The 17,388-nt window shown below is 43.0% G+C and overlaps 1 protein-coding gene across 2 annotated transcripts in view; it reads left to right on the forward strand.

Moving 5' to 3' along the window:
• Positions 1-8,141, forward strand: part of ep300a (E1A binding protein p300 a) — an 80,463-nt gene extending 72,322 nt beyond the window's left edge. For both annotated transcript variants that reach the window (XM_057826658.1, XM_057826660.1), the window contains exon 31: positions 805-8,141. In XM_057826658.1, coding sequence (XP_057682641.1) covers positions 805-3,810 — 3,006 coding nt within the window. In that variant the 3' untranslated portion in view covers positions 3,811-8,141. The remainder of the gene's footprint in view (positions 1-804) is intronic.
• The last annotated feature ends 9,247 nt before the right edge of the window (positions 8,142-17,388 follow it).

Consider the following 17,388-nt stretch of genomic DNA (forward strand, 5'->3'; position numbering starts at 1 on the left):
AGCTGTGATGCTCCAAGCTCTGATGGTACATGCAGGGCTTTCTTAGAAGCGGAAGTTCAGCGCGCACGCTATTCAAAATTACAATAGCAAGATGACAGACGAACCCTGGCCATGTTGTTGTGCTGCACTAAGCAGATTCATTTGATGGACAGAATGTGGTTGTAATGTGGCGGATGTGCTTTGCATGCTGTTGCTGAACGTATCGTGTGAGTGACTGAAGCTGAGATCTGCGTAGCCTTTGACGGCGGCTGTTTCGTGAGTCGCGCTTTCTTGGAAGTGGTGACAATTAGACAGTCCAAAAAGTCACGAAAGTGAGAGCGATTGCCCGCCTGTGTGGCTTGGTGTACCACGCCACCATACAGTGTAACATGTAAAAATAATGCTATGTTGCATTATGTGCATCATCACAGCACGACGCTGTGACTTTCCACGTTCCCTCCCCTCCCAGGAGGGAGGTATATCGTCTTTTGTTAGTCCAATAAAAGAGTGCACCTTTCGTCCACGTTATGCTATTTGAAAAGTTCGGTTAGCACAGTGTGAATGCTGAACCTTTTCAACAAGTCATTTGCAAGTGTTGTTTCGAGGTAGCTCTCCAACCGTACCCTGGTCCTATTGGTCTAACGCGAAAGCCCCCTTAATCGACTAAATTGGCGAAGAAACGAGGGCAGGTGGACACCAATTGCAGTTGAATTCACTTTAAATTAGATCTATGTATCATTCGTGCTTTTGCTTTATATTTAGAAAAATTCAATAAATGAACTAATTCAATCAAAAATAATTGCTCGATGGTCACCTCTCTCACAGGACTATGACCTTTGCATCACGTGCTACAACACTAAGGGCCACGAGCACAAGATGGAGAAGTTAGGGCTCGGTTTGGATGATGAGAGCAGCAACCAGACCGGCGCCGCCACTCAGAGCCCGGGAGACTCGCGTCGCCTCAGCATCCAGCGCTGCATCCAGTCACTGGTTCATGCCTGCCAGTGCAGAAACGCTAACTGCTCTCTGCCGTCCTGCCAGAAGATGAAGCGCGTCGTCCAGCACACCAAAGGCTGCAAGAGAAAAACCAACGGCGGCTGCCCAATCTGCAAGCAGCTCATCGCACTGTGTTGCTACCACGCCAAGCACTGTCAGGAGAACAAGTGCCCGGTGCCATTCTGCCTGAACATCAAGCACAAGCTCTGTCAGCAGCAGCTGCAGCACAGGCTCCAGCAGGCCCAGATGCTAAGAAGGAGAATGGCCACTACGCAGAGAGTTGGGAAACCGGCTCCGGGAGGTGCCGTGGGGGGCAATGGCCTGCCGTCACCGGGAGCCAACAACAACGGAGCGACCGGTCCCGGTACGCCCACGTCTGTCGGGACGCAGCCTCCTACGCCGCAGACCCCCACCCAGGGAAACATGCTGGCGCTTCCTCAGCAGCAGGGAGTCGGAGTGGGTGCGATGGGCGCCACGCCTACACAGCAACAGCAGGTTCAGCAGCAAGGCGGCGCCATACCTCCCCAGCATCATCTGCACCATCAGTTCCAGTCAATGGGCGGAGGCGGGGTGATGAACTCCCCCCAGCAGCAGATGGTGCCTCAGCTCCAACAGCAGCAGCAGCAGCAGCCCCCCAGTGTCCAGCAAATGCAGCAGCACGCAGGCGCGCTACCGCCATACAACCCGAGACCGCCGGGAGCCTCTCCTCTACATCAGTCACTGGGCAAACCTGGACTCGGCCCAGCGACGCCACCTCAACAGCAACAACAACCTAACCAGGTTCAAGGGTCCATGCCTGTTCAAGGTCAACAGCAAGGGCCCCCTTTGGCAGCTGTAGAAACGGCGCTAAAAATCCAACGGCTGGCGGAAACCCAGAGGCAGATGGCTCAGGCCCAGGCTCAGATTCGAGGTTTAGGGCAAGGAGGGATGATGCCTCAACATCCTCACCACCAGAACAACCCAGCGCAGATGGGCATGCCACACATGGGACCTCAGGGAATACCCCCCCAGGCTCAAGGAATGGTGGGCCGGACTATGTTAGACCCTCAGCAGCAGGGAATGCTCGCCGGCATGCAGCAAGGTGGCCCCCAGTCTCAGTTGCCCCCTCAAGTTCAGCAGCACCTCCAGTCGGGAGGCGGCGGACAACTACAACAGCCCAACCAGCAGTGGGGCCCCGGCGGACCGGGAATGAACCCACAACAGCGGTCCGCAATGATGGGTCACATGACTGCGCAGCAGCAGACGGCGGTGGCCCAGCAGCAGCAACTCAACCAGCAACAAGCTCAGCAAGGAAACCGCGGGCTGATGCAGGTGATGTCTGCAGGGGCGGGGGGAGTTCCCCAAATGGCTGGCGCGGGAGGTCCTGGAAACTTGCCACAGGGGGCGCTCCAGGATCTCCTAAGAACCCTGCGCTCCCCAAGCTCACCCCTCCAACAGCAGCAGGTCCTCAACATCCTTCGCTCCAACCCGACGCTCATGGCGGCTTTCATCAGGCAGAGAGCGGCCAAGTACCAGGGCGGACAAAGTGGTCCCGGAGTACAAGGGGGTCCTCCGCAAGGTCCTGGAGGCGTGAGGTTTCAAGGGCCTGCCGGCGGACTACCTGGCATCGGGGGAGGAGGAGGGCCCGGGCCTAACCCGTTGACCGGCATGGACGGCCAGCAGATAAATGTCAACCAAGCGGGGCAACCGGGAATGAGCTTGCCTCAGGGGGCGGCTGGGGGAACCGTGACCACCATGGCTCAGCTTCAACAGCTCCAGCAGCAACAACGGCCAATGTTGCCTGGAAACCTCCAGCAACAGCAAATGGCGGTCCTGCAACAGCAACAGGGAGCAATGCAAGCAGGCCAACAAAACAGCTTGTCTAACATGACGCCACATTTCAGAGAACTGTTGTTGAGAAGACAACAACAACATCAACAGCAGCAGCAGCAAATGGCAAACCACGGGCAGTTCCAGCAAGGACAACAGGGCTTCATGCAGCCCGGCCAAGGTCAGCCGGGAATGCCCCCTTCCTCCCAACCCCAGCCTGGAGGAGGTGTGAGGGGTCCGGGACAGCAACAGCAAGGTGGTCCTCAGGGTGGTCCTGGGCAAGGCTACCCGGGTAACCCTTCCCAAGCAGCTGCCGCGCTCCAACAAAGGTTGCATCAAATGCAAATGCACCAACAACAGCCGCAAAATTCTATGGGAGGTCCCCAAGGCCAAGACGGGGGACCGGGTGGTGGCACGCCAGGGGCCGCAACGCTCCAACCGGGGCAGCAACAGCAAGGCGGACCTCCGCTGCCCCCGACCAACCAAGCGATGATCCACCAGAACATACATCAGAGGCTGCTCCAGCAGCAGCACTTGAGCGGGGGTTCTCCAGCACAGCACAGCAGTCCCATGAGTCCGCAGCAGCAGATGGCCCAGTCCCCACACCCCCACCTCCAAGGCCAAGGCGGCCTGGGCCCGGCAGCTTCTCTGGGCAACCAGGTGAGGTCGCCGCAACCGTCGCCGCGGCCGCAATCGCAGCCGCCCCGATCCAGCCCGTCCCCCCGCACGCAGTCGTCGTCCCAGCCGCAGCCCTCGCCCCACCGCATCTCCCCGCAGACACAAACCGGTTCGCCCCACCAGGCCCACATTGGCCAACACCACCCTAACATGGCGCCTCCGCAGCAACCGGCCGGTCCCGTAGATCCCGGACAATTTAGCTCGGACCAGAACGCCATCATTTCTCAGCTAAGCGGCATGGCGGCCATGCACGCGGGTCAAGGCGCGCCGTCAGACTTGTTAGCCCCGAATAACAACAACAATAATACCAACCAGGAGCTTAGCCACAACAGTTTGGACCTGGTGTAGCACGCGCGTCTCCGCGGCAAGCTGCCAGTGGAGGAAAAGGCAGTCTGAAACTGAGGATTTTTCATTTTTTTATTTAAATATTTTTGCGATGTAGAAAAACGAACTCAAGCTTCCTATGGGAGATCTGCAGCCGAAAATCCTAGAAGACAAATGAATAAATTAAAAACAATGGTAAGTTATTGCTGTTAATATATATATCTATTTTTGCCAACTGTGTACAAAATGGTGGAAGGGCAACGTTTCAGGTTGAAGATCTTTTCTTCTGTAGTCTATGAAACAATATTTTTGGGGACTGAGAATTTTTTGCCTTTTTAAAGACTATTTTTACTATTTTAAATGTGGCGGAAAATTGAGTTGACACGCTGTATTTTTTTTTTTCCTTTTCTAAAAAAAGAAAAAATGGTTTGTTTTCCTCCTCAAATACCCAGTCATGATTGTATCTTTTTTTTGCAGCTTTGTTTCTGAATTTTGACCTTGTTTTTCCGTGTCATAGGATCGTAAGACAAGCCTCAAAACATTTTGCATTTCTGTGGAGCCCCTAAAAGGACATCAATAGACGTAAAATAAATTCAAACCATCTGGTGCACACCAGATAGTATGTGGTGTGCACGAGAAGCTAACTGGTGCGCACCAGTAACAATCTAGTGGACACCAGATAGTATGTTGTGCGCAATAGAGACTATCTGGTGTGCACCATATGGTATGTGGTGCGCACTTTAAATTCTGGTGCGCGCCAGATGGTATGTAGTGCACACTAGAAACTGTTGCGCAGAGGATGGTACGTGGTCCGCACTAGAAATTGGTGGGCACCAGTTAGTATTTGGTGCGTGCCAGATGGTATGTAGTGCGCACTAGAAACTGGTGCACATCTGATAGTATGTGGTGTGCACTAGAAACTAACTGGTGTGCACCAGTAACAATCAGGTGGACACCAGATAGTATGTAGTGTGCAATACAAACTGTCTGGTGTGCACCACATGGTGTGTGTTGTGCACTAGAAACCAAATGGTGTGCACCAGTAACATTCTAGTGGATACCAGTTAATATGGGGTGTGCAATACAAACTGTTTGGTGTACACCATATCATATTTGGTGCGCGGCAGATGGTATGTAGTGTGCACTAGAAACCGGTGCGCACTAGAAACTTAACTGGTGCGCACCAGTAACAATCTAGTGGACACCAGATAGTATTTTGTGTGCAATAGAAACTGTCTGCTGTGCACCATATGCTATGTGGTGCGCACTAGAAACTAAATGGTGTGCACCAGTAACATTCTAGTAGACACCAAATAGTAAGGGGTGTGCAATAGAAACTGTCTGGTGTGCACCAATGGTATTTGGTGCACGGCAGATAGTATGTGGTTTGCGCCAGATAGTATGGTGCGCAGCAGATGCTATGTAGTTCACACTAGAAACTGGTGCGCACCAGAAAGTATATGGTGCGCACTACAAACTAACTGGTGCGCACCAGTAACATTCTTGTGGACACCAGATAGTATGTGGTGCACAGTAGAAACTGTTTAGTATCCACCATATGGTATGTGGTGCGCACTAGAAATTCTGGTGCGCATGATATAGTATGTGATGCGCACTAGAAATTCTGGTGCGCATGATATAGTATGTGATGCGCACTAGAAACTTAACTGGTGCGCACCAGTGACAATGTAGTGGACACGGGTAGTAAGTGGTGCACATATCTGTCTGGTGTGCACCATATGGTATGTGGTGCGCACTAGAAATTCTGGTGCGCATGATATAGTATGTGATGCCCACTAGAAACTTAACTGGTGCGCACCAGTGACAATCTAGCGGACACGGATAGTATGTGGTGCGCAATATCTGTATGGTGTGCACCATATGGTACGTGGTGCGCACTAGAAATTCTGGTGCGTGCCATATAGTATGTGGTGTGCGCCAGATGGTATGCGGTACGCACCAGTAACAATCTAATGGACACCAGATAGTATGTTGTGCGCAGTAGAAACTCTGGAGCATGCCAGATAGTTTGTGGTGCACGCCAGAAACTAACTGTTGCAGATGGTATGTGGTGCGGACTAGAAACTGGTGTGCGGCAGATGGTATGTGGTGCGTACTAGAAACTGGTGCGCACCAGATTGTTTCTAGTGCACACTAAGTAATGCAGTTTTCTGAAGTCTTTATAGTTGAGTCCAAGATTGAAGTACAGCTCAGCTAAATCTTGTAGTGTCATTTTTAGCAGGCCGAAACGGCTGGTGTCCGATGCGCAAATGCAGTTTTTGGCCTATAAAAAGGAACTTTCTGGTGCGCACCAGATGGTTTAAATTTATTTTATTTCTGTCGATGTCCCTTTAGGTGCTCTGTACATTTCAGCTGTTTTTCATGATTTTTACATTCTCCCCCTTCTCATGTAAAAGAACACAGACGGGGAGGCGGTTTTAGGACGATTTAAATCCGAAGCTCCTCCCCCACCTTCCAAAGAGCTGGCGAGCAAGGCGGATTGAGCTGTCAAGTTGCAGCTGTGATTCATTTGAAATTGTGTACATATATTTTCCACTCTCACTTGAGTTGTGAGATAAGAACGGCCCCACCTTGTTATTATTTTGGGCTGATGTTTGCAAAATGGCTCCTCACCAACTTGCTCTCAGCCATAAAGTTGAGTTCACTGTCAGTACTGTAAAAAAAAAAAGTTAATTTAGATAATACTGTATTTTATAATGAAAATGAAAGATGTTAAAAAAATTACTATGTATATAGTTTAAAACATTCAAACTTTCCCCTCTTTAGATTGGATATTTGCTGTGTGTATTTAAAAAAAAAACTCGGAACACACAAGTACTCCGCGAGTGTTGTACAGTATTCAGATTTTTCTTTATTTCAAAAAGGTTGGCTACAAGTTTCCGATGTATCGTTTATTAGTCGCACACGTGAACAATCCCACCAGTCGGATGCGAAACGCTCATTCGACCCGAAATATTTCAGAAGTGGTTAATTAGCTTTTTACGAAGACGCGACAGTCACATGATCACTATTTTTCATTCAAAGGTTGCTGGGTAATGGGGAGGGAACCAGGTGGCAATATATCTTGAGACTTATTTTATAAGAAAAAGAGGGGAAAAAAACGGAGGAAAAAGTTGTCTTTTATATATAGATATATTATTTAATTTTATTTTTTTGGAAATAAAACTTGAAGCTACCAGAATTATTAGATAAACTTGTTTGGTTTTGTATTAAATATACGGTGATGCAAAACAACACTGCAGACAGTCATTCATTTTTTTTGCCCTGGGAGTATATTATACTTTTTTTTTTTTTTTTTTTTTGGAAGAAATGCTTCATGTACATGAAATATAGATGTAAACATAGTCACTGTACAAAACCCATGGCAACTGAACAACAACAAAAAATGTTTTTGTTTATTGTTATTTCCGCTCCCAAAAAAACTAAGCGACTGGAAGGAAGACTTATTTAAATATTTGTTAAGTATTCAAATCTTTGACCACTTTTTTTGTTTTTTCTCTTGTTAAAAAGTTTTGGTGCTTGCTGAGAGAAAGCAAAAATAACTGTTGCTCCATTTTCAGTTGTTTTTTTAAGTTATTTTGGTGGTCTGACTGTTTTTTTGCCAATAAATTAATTGTACAATAAAATATGTTTGTACTGTTTGGTAATTCTTTTGTCAAACTTGTGCATGATTTCATGGCGGTTGATTGTGGTATCGGGCGATGGAGTTGTTCCGATACTAGAGTTGCCAACGGTCCCCTTGAAAACTGAATCGTCTGGTAGTCAGAAACAAAAGTACGCATCCCTTATTGAGCTTTCTAGGGATGCGCTTTGTCTGTAATTATCTGGGGTGGGTAGTAACACGTTATATTGACTCTGTTACATTTACTTCCATAACGTTTTGAGAAAAATATAAAGACTAATTTTACTAAGCAATACTTTTTACTTAAGTAGATTTGTGAAGAAACGCTCTTACTCGTCGTTTGTAAAGCCGCACGTGCTGAAAATGTCAACATTTTCTCACATTTAGCGCCACAGTGTTTAACATGTGGTGTGAAAATTTGTCACTTTTTTTTGTGTGCACATTTACAATTTTTAGCAACCTGAATATTTAAAATCATAAGTATCAAACTTAAATGTTTAAATCCAGAACTAAATATTTAATTTAAATCTTAAATACAAATCTAAATCTTACATACAGCTTAAATCTAAATCCTTAATCTAAATGTTAAATCTACATCTTAAATCTAAACCTTAAATATACAGTGGGGAGAACAAGTATTTGATACACTGCCGATTTTGCTCGTTTTCCCACTTGCAAAACATGTAGAGGTCTGTAATTTGTATCTTAAGTTCTCTTCAACTGTGAGGGACGGAATCTAATACAAAAAAACAGAAAATCACGTTGTATGATTTTTAAATAATAAATTTGCATTTAATTGCATGAAATAAATATTTGATACATCACAAAAATCGAACTTAATATTTGGTACAGAAACCTTTGTCTGCTATTACAGATACCAAACGTTTCCTGTAGTCCTTGACAAGGTTTGCACACACTGCAGCAGGGATTTTGGCCCACTCCTCCATGTAGATCTTCTCCAGAGCCTTCAGGTTTCGGGGCTGTTGCCGGGCAACACGGACTTTCAGCTCCCTCCATAGATTTTCTATTGGGTTCAGATCTGGTGACTGGCGAGGCCACTCCAGGACATTAAGATGCTTCTTACGGAGCCACTCTTTAGTTGCCTTGGCTGTGTGCTTTGGGTTGTCATGCTGGAAGACCCAGCCACGACCCATCTTCAGGGCTCTCACTGAAGGAAGGAGGTTGTCAGCCAAGATCTGGCGATACATAGCCCCATCCATCCTCCCCTCAATACGGTGCAGTCGTCCTGTACCCTTGGCAGAGAAGCAGCCCCAAAAAAATGATGTTTCTTCCTCCATGTTTCACGGTTGGGATGGTGTTCTTGGGGTTGTACTCATCCTTCTTTTTCCTCCAAACACGACGAGCCGAGTTTAGACCAAAAAGTTCAATTTTGGTCTCATCCGACCACATGACCTTCTCCCATTGCTCGTCTGAATCATCCAGATGGTCAGTGGCAAACTTCAGACGTGTCTGGACATGCACTGGCTTCAGCAGCGGGGCCTTGCGTGCGCTGTAGGATTTTAATCCATGACGGCGTAATGTGTTTCCGATGGTTTTCTTCGAGACTGTGGTTCCAGCTCTCTTCAGGTCATTGAGCAGGTCCTGGTGTAGTTCTGGGCTGATTCCTCACCTTCCTCATGATCAGTGATGCCCCACGAGGTGAGATCTTGCATGGAGCCCCAGAGCGAGGCAGATTGACCGTCAACTTGAACTTCTTCCATTTTCTAATAATCGCTCCAACAGTTGTTACCTTCTCATCAAGCTCCTTGCTTATTTTCCTGTAGCCCATCCCAGCCTTGTGCAGGTCTATTATTTTATCCCTGATGTCCTTACACAGCTCTTTGGTCTTGGCCATTGTGGAGAGGTTGGAGTTTGTTTGAGCATGTGAACAGGTGTCTTATATACAGGTAACAAGTTCAAATAGGTGCAGTTACTTCCGGTAATGAGTGGAGAACAGGAGGGGTTAAAAAAGAACTAAGAGCTGAAATATTTACTAGTTGGTAATGTATCAAATACTTATTTCATGCAGTTAAATACAAATTTATTATTTAAAAATTATACAATGTGATTTTCTGGATTTTTGTATTAGATTCCGTCCTTCAGAGTTGAAGAGAACTTATGATACAAATGACAAATGACTTCTACCTGGCTTGCAAGTGGGAAAACCAGCAAAATCGGCAGTGTATCAAATACTTGTTCTCCCCACTGTAAGTCTTAAATTTCAATGTTAAAGACCGTATTGCAGGCATGAAAATCTCTCACCTTTCGGCGAAATTCGCCGTTTTGAAGTCAAAAAGGGCGACCTACGTGAATTGCGTAGATTCGAGGAGAAATTCTTTTTGGGAGGGGGGGGGGGGTCGGGAGGTTTTATTAAATTATTATTATTATCATCATGTGATTAACTTAGTACGTAAACTGATCGGTTCTTTAAAAAAGTGACACGGACAGTCAGCAAATCCTTCTAGATGCTTCGCTGACGAGAACCAATCATCGGCCCAAGCTGCGGGCCATTATTCCAAACGCGCGCACTCCTTACGTGAAACAAGGAGTGCTCGGCGAGCCTTTGGTTGCATTGCAAAGCTGCGAAAACAAAAAAAGCAGGCCTTATCCACACCGGGGCAGACCAGAGCGCAGCATAAACACTTGCCTGTATTTGCCAGCAGATTGAATTTGGTGAGTAATGGTTTCAATCGTTTTCACATTTTGCGATATAAAAAAGTTAATGCCATTCGTTGCAGCTTGCGTTGAACACTGCCAGAGCTAGCCAAATCTCCCATGGAAAAAAAATAGCTTCCGTTAAATTGGCGTCAAGCTTGTGTATTTAGCGGTAATATAAACGAAGAAACACACTGTTGAGTCAAATTAAGCAGCATGCTCTCGGATTGAGGGGTCGCCTCGCATCGCTCCCGTCGTCCGCCTTAGACGCGTTATTTTTGGCTGGGACTTGAGCTGACGGCCGGTGTCGGCACAACACCGGCCCGACGAGTGGTGGGAATGACTCTTGCTTCTTAAAGCTTTTCAGAAATACAGGGATCCCTCGTTTTTCGCGGTTAATGGGGACCAGAACCCGCCGCAATAAGTGAAAACCGCGAAGTAGCCCCCCCCCCCCCCCCCCCCATTTTTTTGGTGTGTGTTCAATGTATTTATTCAGATTTTACATTGGAAAAAAGATACATATATATATATGACATGTTTTTTCACTTTTTTCACCAAAGTATCATTTATAAATTGTTTTCAAGCACTTCAAAATGTAAGAATTATGATAAGTTTTAAACATGTTACTGCCCCACCGAATTATTTTTAAACATGAATAAAGTAGTAAGAAAATGCTTGGCTTTATTAAATGCTTCATACTGAGTCTACTCAAACCCTCTCAGGCTTTGTTAAACGTTGATTGACACATGTGCAAAGTTTTTCTTTTTATATTTTTTGTTTGAAGCAACTTATTTGATTGAATAATAAAACCACAAATGTCCTAGCCAAAATGTGGCCCAAACGCAAAACAACATTACTTCAATGGAAAAATTTGTTTCAATCAAGAAAAATAGTTTTCAAATGCTTTTTTTGTCTCAAATTTATTTTGCAATCAAAAACATTTTTTTTATTGAAGTGACTTTTGGGATTAAAAGTATAACTGTATTTTGATTGAAGCAACTTTGTTTTTGATAGAAGTAACTTTGTTTTTTGATTGAATAATAAAAACACAAATCTACCTCCATCGTTATTGAGAGAGAAAGAAATTAAGAAAGCTTTAAAACTAAAAGCCACCGGGGAGTCTGTTTTTTTAAAAAAAATTTTATTATTATTATTATTTTTTAATATTTATATTTCATTACATAGACATGCCTCATAGGGAAAGGAGATTGAGGGATAAAAAAAGGAGTTGGATGAGGCTGCTAAAGGCAGCGGATACCTCATCAGCTGGGTGAATAGCAGACCTGGTAAGAACAGGTTTGCAAGGATAGTCGGGTATTAAATACAATTATAAACACATTACAATGTTATTTTTCTATAAGATTTTATGTCATTGCTTTATTAATCATTAGGTGCTAGAGTTGTTAAGTATGGATAATAATGAAATAATAGTTTTGAGAAAACTGTGCTGTTGGTGGCTCAGTGACCATCTGATGTGGTTTGTTCTCAGATGAACAAGTTGAGGAAGGAAGTTTTGATGCAGAGGTTGAAGGAAGAAAAGAGCTAGACTGACTGAGTCACAGCCAGAAAGTGTGGATGACAGTTTTGATTTCTATTCACTGTTGCCCCCTTCCAATTAAAGTATGTCACAGTCGCAGCCAATTATTATCTAAAGCTGGTTAAAATTGAAGTTATGTTGTTTTAAAGTGTATTAAATACTTGTTCATGTGCCCCTTTTGATCTACGAGCACCCGCCCCTCCACCGGTCTCTGCACGGCCCTGCTGAAACACAGTGTGGGTCGACAGAGCTCAATATTTTGTTGGGGTGTACAGTGTACTCGAACATATTTCCTCCACACCCTTCTCACCTTTTTAACCCCTGACCCATTTTCATGCCTGGTATTGGCCCGAATATAAGACGGTGTTTTTGCATTGAAATAAGACTCAGAAAGTGGGAGTCGTCTTACATTCGGGGTCTAGACATTATACCCATTCACGACGCTAGATGGCGCCAGATATCATTGAAGCCAATGCTGAACTTGCGGAGTAATGTTCTGTCATGACAGATCTCAGCTACTCTCACATTTAACCAATTTGCATTATTTTATTGCAATGTTTTTCCTTATTCAGATTTGTTTCAAGACTACAGTTACAGTTACTGTAGACCTCACTTTGATGGTTAATGCAGTTATTGCAATTTTGTTGTTTTATCACAATAGATTGGTTTATTTACATTTCAAAAACCAGAAGCCATTCATTTACGGATGTGATTGCACTTTAATTTACATATTTAAATGTTCAGATATTAAGATTTGAATGAGGCAAAATAACATGCTTTTTCTCTCAAACATATTGTTATTATCATTTGTTTAGGATGTACTGTAATTTTCTGTATAAAAATTAATTTGGTGTTCAAAAAGTCTTTTTTTCAAACTTGAGTCTTGAAAAAGAGGTGGTCGTCTTATCAGCAGTGTTGGGCACGTTACTTTAAAAAAAATAAATATAGTTACTCACTACTTCTTCCAAAAAGTAACTGAGTTAGTAATTGAATTACTCTATAGTAAAAGTAACTAGTTACCAGGGAAAGTAACTATTTCCGTGACTTTAAAAAGTTGTTGTATGTGAAAGAATTTGAAATTTTCTAAGCAGTATTCGAGTCAGTTGAATAGAGAAGAACAGACAGGTAGTTGTGTTATAGAACCTTGTAATATTTATTGCACCTCATCAGCAAGAGATTTATCCTACACTTGAAGTCCAACAAAAATAAACAGGTTTGAATTGCTTAATGATGTCGAAAAAAGCTTTGCCCCGGGACATAAATTACACTTTACATGCACGTTCTTTCCTTTAATTTCAACCAACTTGAAATAGTGTCTATATCGCCACCTCGTACAGGACAAATTTTCCTCTGAATGCTCTGCCATCATAGCCCTCTGCATCGGTTTTGCGTGTGTGTGTCTGCTGCACGCGCTGTTCCGATTTGTGTGTGAAAACACCGGCTCTGAAGTTTTTGGTTTTTTAAATTCAAACAATAACACACACATTACTCGGCTCTGAAGTACGTGCGCTATTAGGCATTGTTTACGTCACAGAATGGGGGATCACGTGAGATTTGACAACAATGCAGCCATATTGGAAGCAGGTCTGGCTCGCGGGACATTAAACTTAAACTTGCCAGTTCGATAAAGAGACAAACTCGTTACTAAGGCGAAGAACAGATATGTGATCAAACTTAAGGATGTGAACAATGTTGACCCTTACGAGCAAGCCGAAGACAAATGGAGTAAAGATGTTGACGGGCTTCCACAATTACGCCAAATGGACATTCTGCTGTATTTATTGTTTGCCGTATGTTACTAAACTCATCAGCCATTCCGAAATTACAAATTGCTACAAAGCTACGAACAGTTTTACTGCAGATGGGTGCAGGACCTGCACATTATGACCGCGTCAAACGGCAACTCCATCGTTCTTGCAAAGGTAGGCTATGTGTGTTTACTATTTTCATTGCCATGAACCTTGGATGACAAATAAACAGAGCAGAGTAGAATCGCTATGGCTGGTAGTTTCTTAAATTTGTTCAAAGTAACTCACCGCTTTTGACCGTCAGTAACGGTAACAGCGTTGTAACGGTGGAAAAAATTAGTTAGATTACTCCGTTACTGAAAAAATAATATATTCCCAACACTGATAATCAGGGCCGTTTTATATCCGGGCCTATACGGTATAAGCTTTAAGATTTATATTTAGGATTTAGATGCAGGGGTGAAAGTGGTTAGAATTTCTTGCCGGAACTCCCCGACGTGAAGGTCGCCACGGAGCCAGAAATGTTATTTATTTTGTAAATATTTTAGGGGTGGGGGGACTACTGAAATGCAAAGAAAACTGTTTTTTTTCAGTTATTTCTATAACACATACAAAAACTGATTTTCATTCAAAATTGTATTTTTTCGATGATTTGCAAAATAAAAGTTAACAAAAACGGCTATAACGCCAACTTCCATCTCCTCATTTTTATTTTCCCTCATTTCCTCACATACTAAATGCCAAATCTCAATTTTAACTACTTAAGAACATAGGATGTATATTAAAATTGAAGATAATGTAAACATTTACTTTTTGTTGTTGTTGTTTTTTTTTAATAATAAAGATAAAAGTAACATACATTCAGAAAAATAAGAACAAATGACTTACATTATGCAGTGAAATGGAATATATTTTGAAGATCGCGCAAACATTGACTTTTTTAAATCATAAGGAAATGAATAAGTAGCCTAACATAAATGAACAACGATAAGTCCAAAGTGCACATTGACAGCTAAAATGTTCTGAACCTCCCCATCAGAGCAAATAAAGCTAAATATGATAGATAAGCCACCTTAAGTCTTTCCTTGCTCTTAAAGCTTTGATCCATTTTCTGTTGCATTGCCCTTTTTTTTTTTTCGCTGTTTCAGAAAACATGCACATTTGAACCAATCAGAGCTATCTCTGGTGATCACATGTCAGTATGTCATGTCAGCCAATTGAACAGATAAATGAGTCCAGGCATTTTGCTTTGCTGCGTGCATTCGCACATTGACGTGACTCGTCATCGTCACACTTGGATAACTGCAGCAGCTGGTGAAACCTCCATGCCGTCCGTGGAATAAAATCAATAATAAATATCGGTGGAAATGGATTACGCTACACAAGCACTTTATTATGCTTGTTGCTAACACTTGTGTATGTAAATCTGATGTTGGTAGATTGTTTTCTCCTTGGAGATGAAATGCATGTGTGGCAACTTTGTATTTATTTATTTATTTTTTACATAGCGCTATGACAGTTGCCGTCATACTTTCGGAATCAAAGCACCGTATACCGGAACTGCGTTCCAGCGCCGAATCTTATACCGGAACTGCGCTCCTGACCGTTCCCGCCCACTTTCACCCCTGTTTAGATGTAATATTTAGATTTAACATTTAGATTTGTATTTGATTTAAATATTTAGTTCTGGAGTTAAACATTTAGGTCTAATACTATTTCAAAATAAATATTTAGTTGCTAATAATGTTGTAAATGTGCAAAAAAAGTGACTAAAATTTTCACACCACATTTTAAACACTAAATGTTCTAAATGTGAGAAGATGTTGTAATTGTCAGCATGTGCTGCTTTACAAACGGCACCCCATACACGCTGGGGAGACTGTCTCCCGGCTGGCCTGGGAACGCCTTGGGATCACCCAAGAAGAGCTGGATGAAGTGGCTGGGGACCGAGAAGTCTGGGCTTCCCTGCAGAAGACGGTGCCCCCGCGACCCGACCTCGGATAAGCAGGAGAAAATGGATGGATTGACATTTTGCATGCAAAACAATAATTAAAGGTTGACTGTTATTGAGCTGGCTGGCTTTACCAATGAGGTGTCCCTTATGTTTTTTCAGGGAGTTGACAACCCTAAATATATGTATTATGTTGCATGTTTGTACTTTAGTTTTATGGTGTGTTTTGATAAGCATTTACCATCTATGAAAGAACTGGAGTCTCATATTCACTCATCCAATGGTACAATAACCATGAGAAACATTTATTCCATTAATATGACAAATGTTAGGTCATGTGCATGTTTACATCACAAAGTGCAAAGGACGCAACTACGAAAGTCATGTTCAACCAGCTTTCAAATCAAATATACATTCAGTTCAATGTACAAAAATAAAGTCTACAAACGCATGCTTCTTCAACCTCCATAAAGTCGAACGTAAAACAAATCTATGAATCACGAGGCACTTCCATTTCCTACCACCTTGTTTAGGCACACAAATGTCATTTCATCGGACATTTCGGTTTCAAATTCCAGCACGCCACGTCATTCTTTTCAGGAGCAGCTTTTTTTTTTTACATACTGAATTCTAGCCAATATCATCACAATTTACACTTTCAAATATATCACACTAGCACAAGGCCTGCTTGTACCTGCATTGTTAGACTTTTAATGTGCCACATGGGAGTTGCATGATCTCCCATTGTGGTTGTTTATATTAAGTAGGGGAAAAAATACATCAAGATGAGTAATACTGCACACTTGTAGACAGTTTCTTATTATTCTGTTGAATAACAAGACATTGTTGTTTTATTTTACATAGAGTACAAGTAAGCTAAACTAATCTAATTTCCATTAGTGCGAACCATACTATTTGCAACGGATACTCGTATTCGTACGCTAAGGTGCTATGAAATGGTGACCATGTCAAAATATGAAAATGACTGCATTAAAGTAACTCTATATGTCGAAAACAAATTTGACTTTTTTTTTAACCACAAAACTGCATCAGCGACTGCCCACTTTTTTCAACAATTCTGGTTGTGACATCACAACCAGTATTGATGAGCATGTGTAGCTTTCGATTGTTGCGCACACATTGACACAATGGGAGAAAATGGAAATGAGAATAGAAAGCCTATGGATAGCATGCTAGTAAAGTTCTGCAGCTCATTCCGGGTGTGACATCATTATGTTTGGAGATTCTTTTAGTGGGCGGGGCCAAGTTAGCTGAGAATTTGGTTTTCATTTCATTCATTTGAAGCCTTTTCTGGCATATTTTGGGATGGATTTGTGTCCAAACTATAGTATGCTATCATTTTAAGAGTCACTTGTTGCATTTCAAAGCACCTTTAAGTACTTTCTGTACACTTGAGATTTGAAGTTAATGAAGTGTCACTTTGAATATGGACTAAAAATATACTATCATATGCTAAATGTCCTGTTTTGTCTTGTTAAAGTTGCACGCCCTTCAATACATCTCGATTAGTGTTTTAGTGCAATAACCTCATTTTTAAATGTATACATTTGGTCTTCATCTTAATTTTAGTGTAATATTTCAGATACAGTATTTGGTTCTTTTGAACTTTTCACAGTTGAGTGGAGTGTCACTTTTAACTCACCGGTTGCCATTGACAGCGAAAGACGTCTAATTCATTTTGACTGTCAATCAAACTGGCTTGAACAATAAGACTTCATAATGATACTGACGGGTCAGATTCCACCTTCAGTGCGCCACACCTTCAAGTAGGGGGCCATCCCACAATCTGCTTCAGTGATTCGCAGTCGGTCTCAGCGACACATGCAGCGATCCAACGCCGGATTTAGGTTTAAAAAGTACGAAAGCTGTACCGCATGCAAACATGAAGGATTGTCTCAGGAGTGATTGGTTCGAGGATTCAAGGCAATTATTATGTTTTTCGTTTTTTTCACAAGAATTTTCAACGTAATAAGATCTTTGTTGTAAGGCTGCCGCCACATTGTCTAACAGACTAGCATTATTCTTCGACATATTTACTCTTTTAACA

Source organism: Corythoichthys intestinalis, chromosome 21 (genome assembly GCF_030265065.1).
Source record: "Corythoichthys intestinalis isolate RoL2023-P3 chromosome 21, ASM3026506v1, whole genome shotgun sequence".
Lineage (NCBI taxonomy): Eukaryota > Metazoa > Chordata > Actinopteri > Syngnathiformes > Syngnathidae > Corythoichthys > Corythoichthys intestinalis.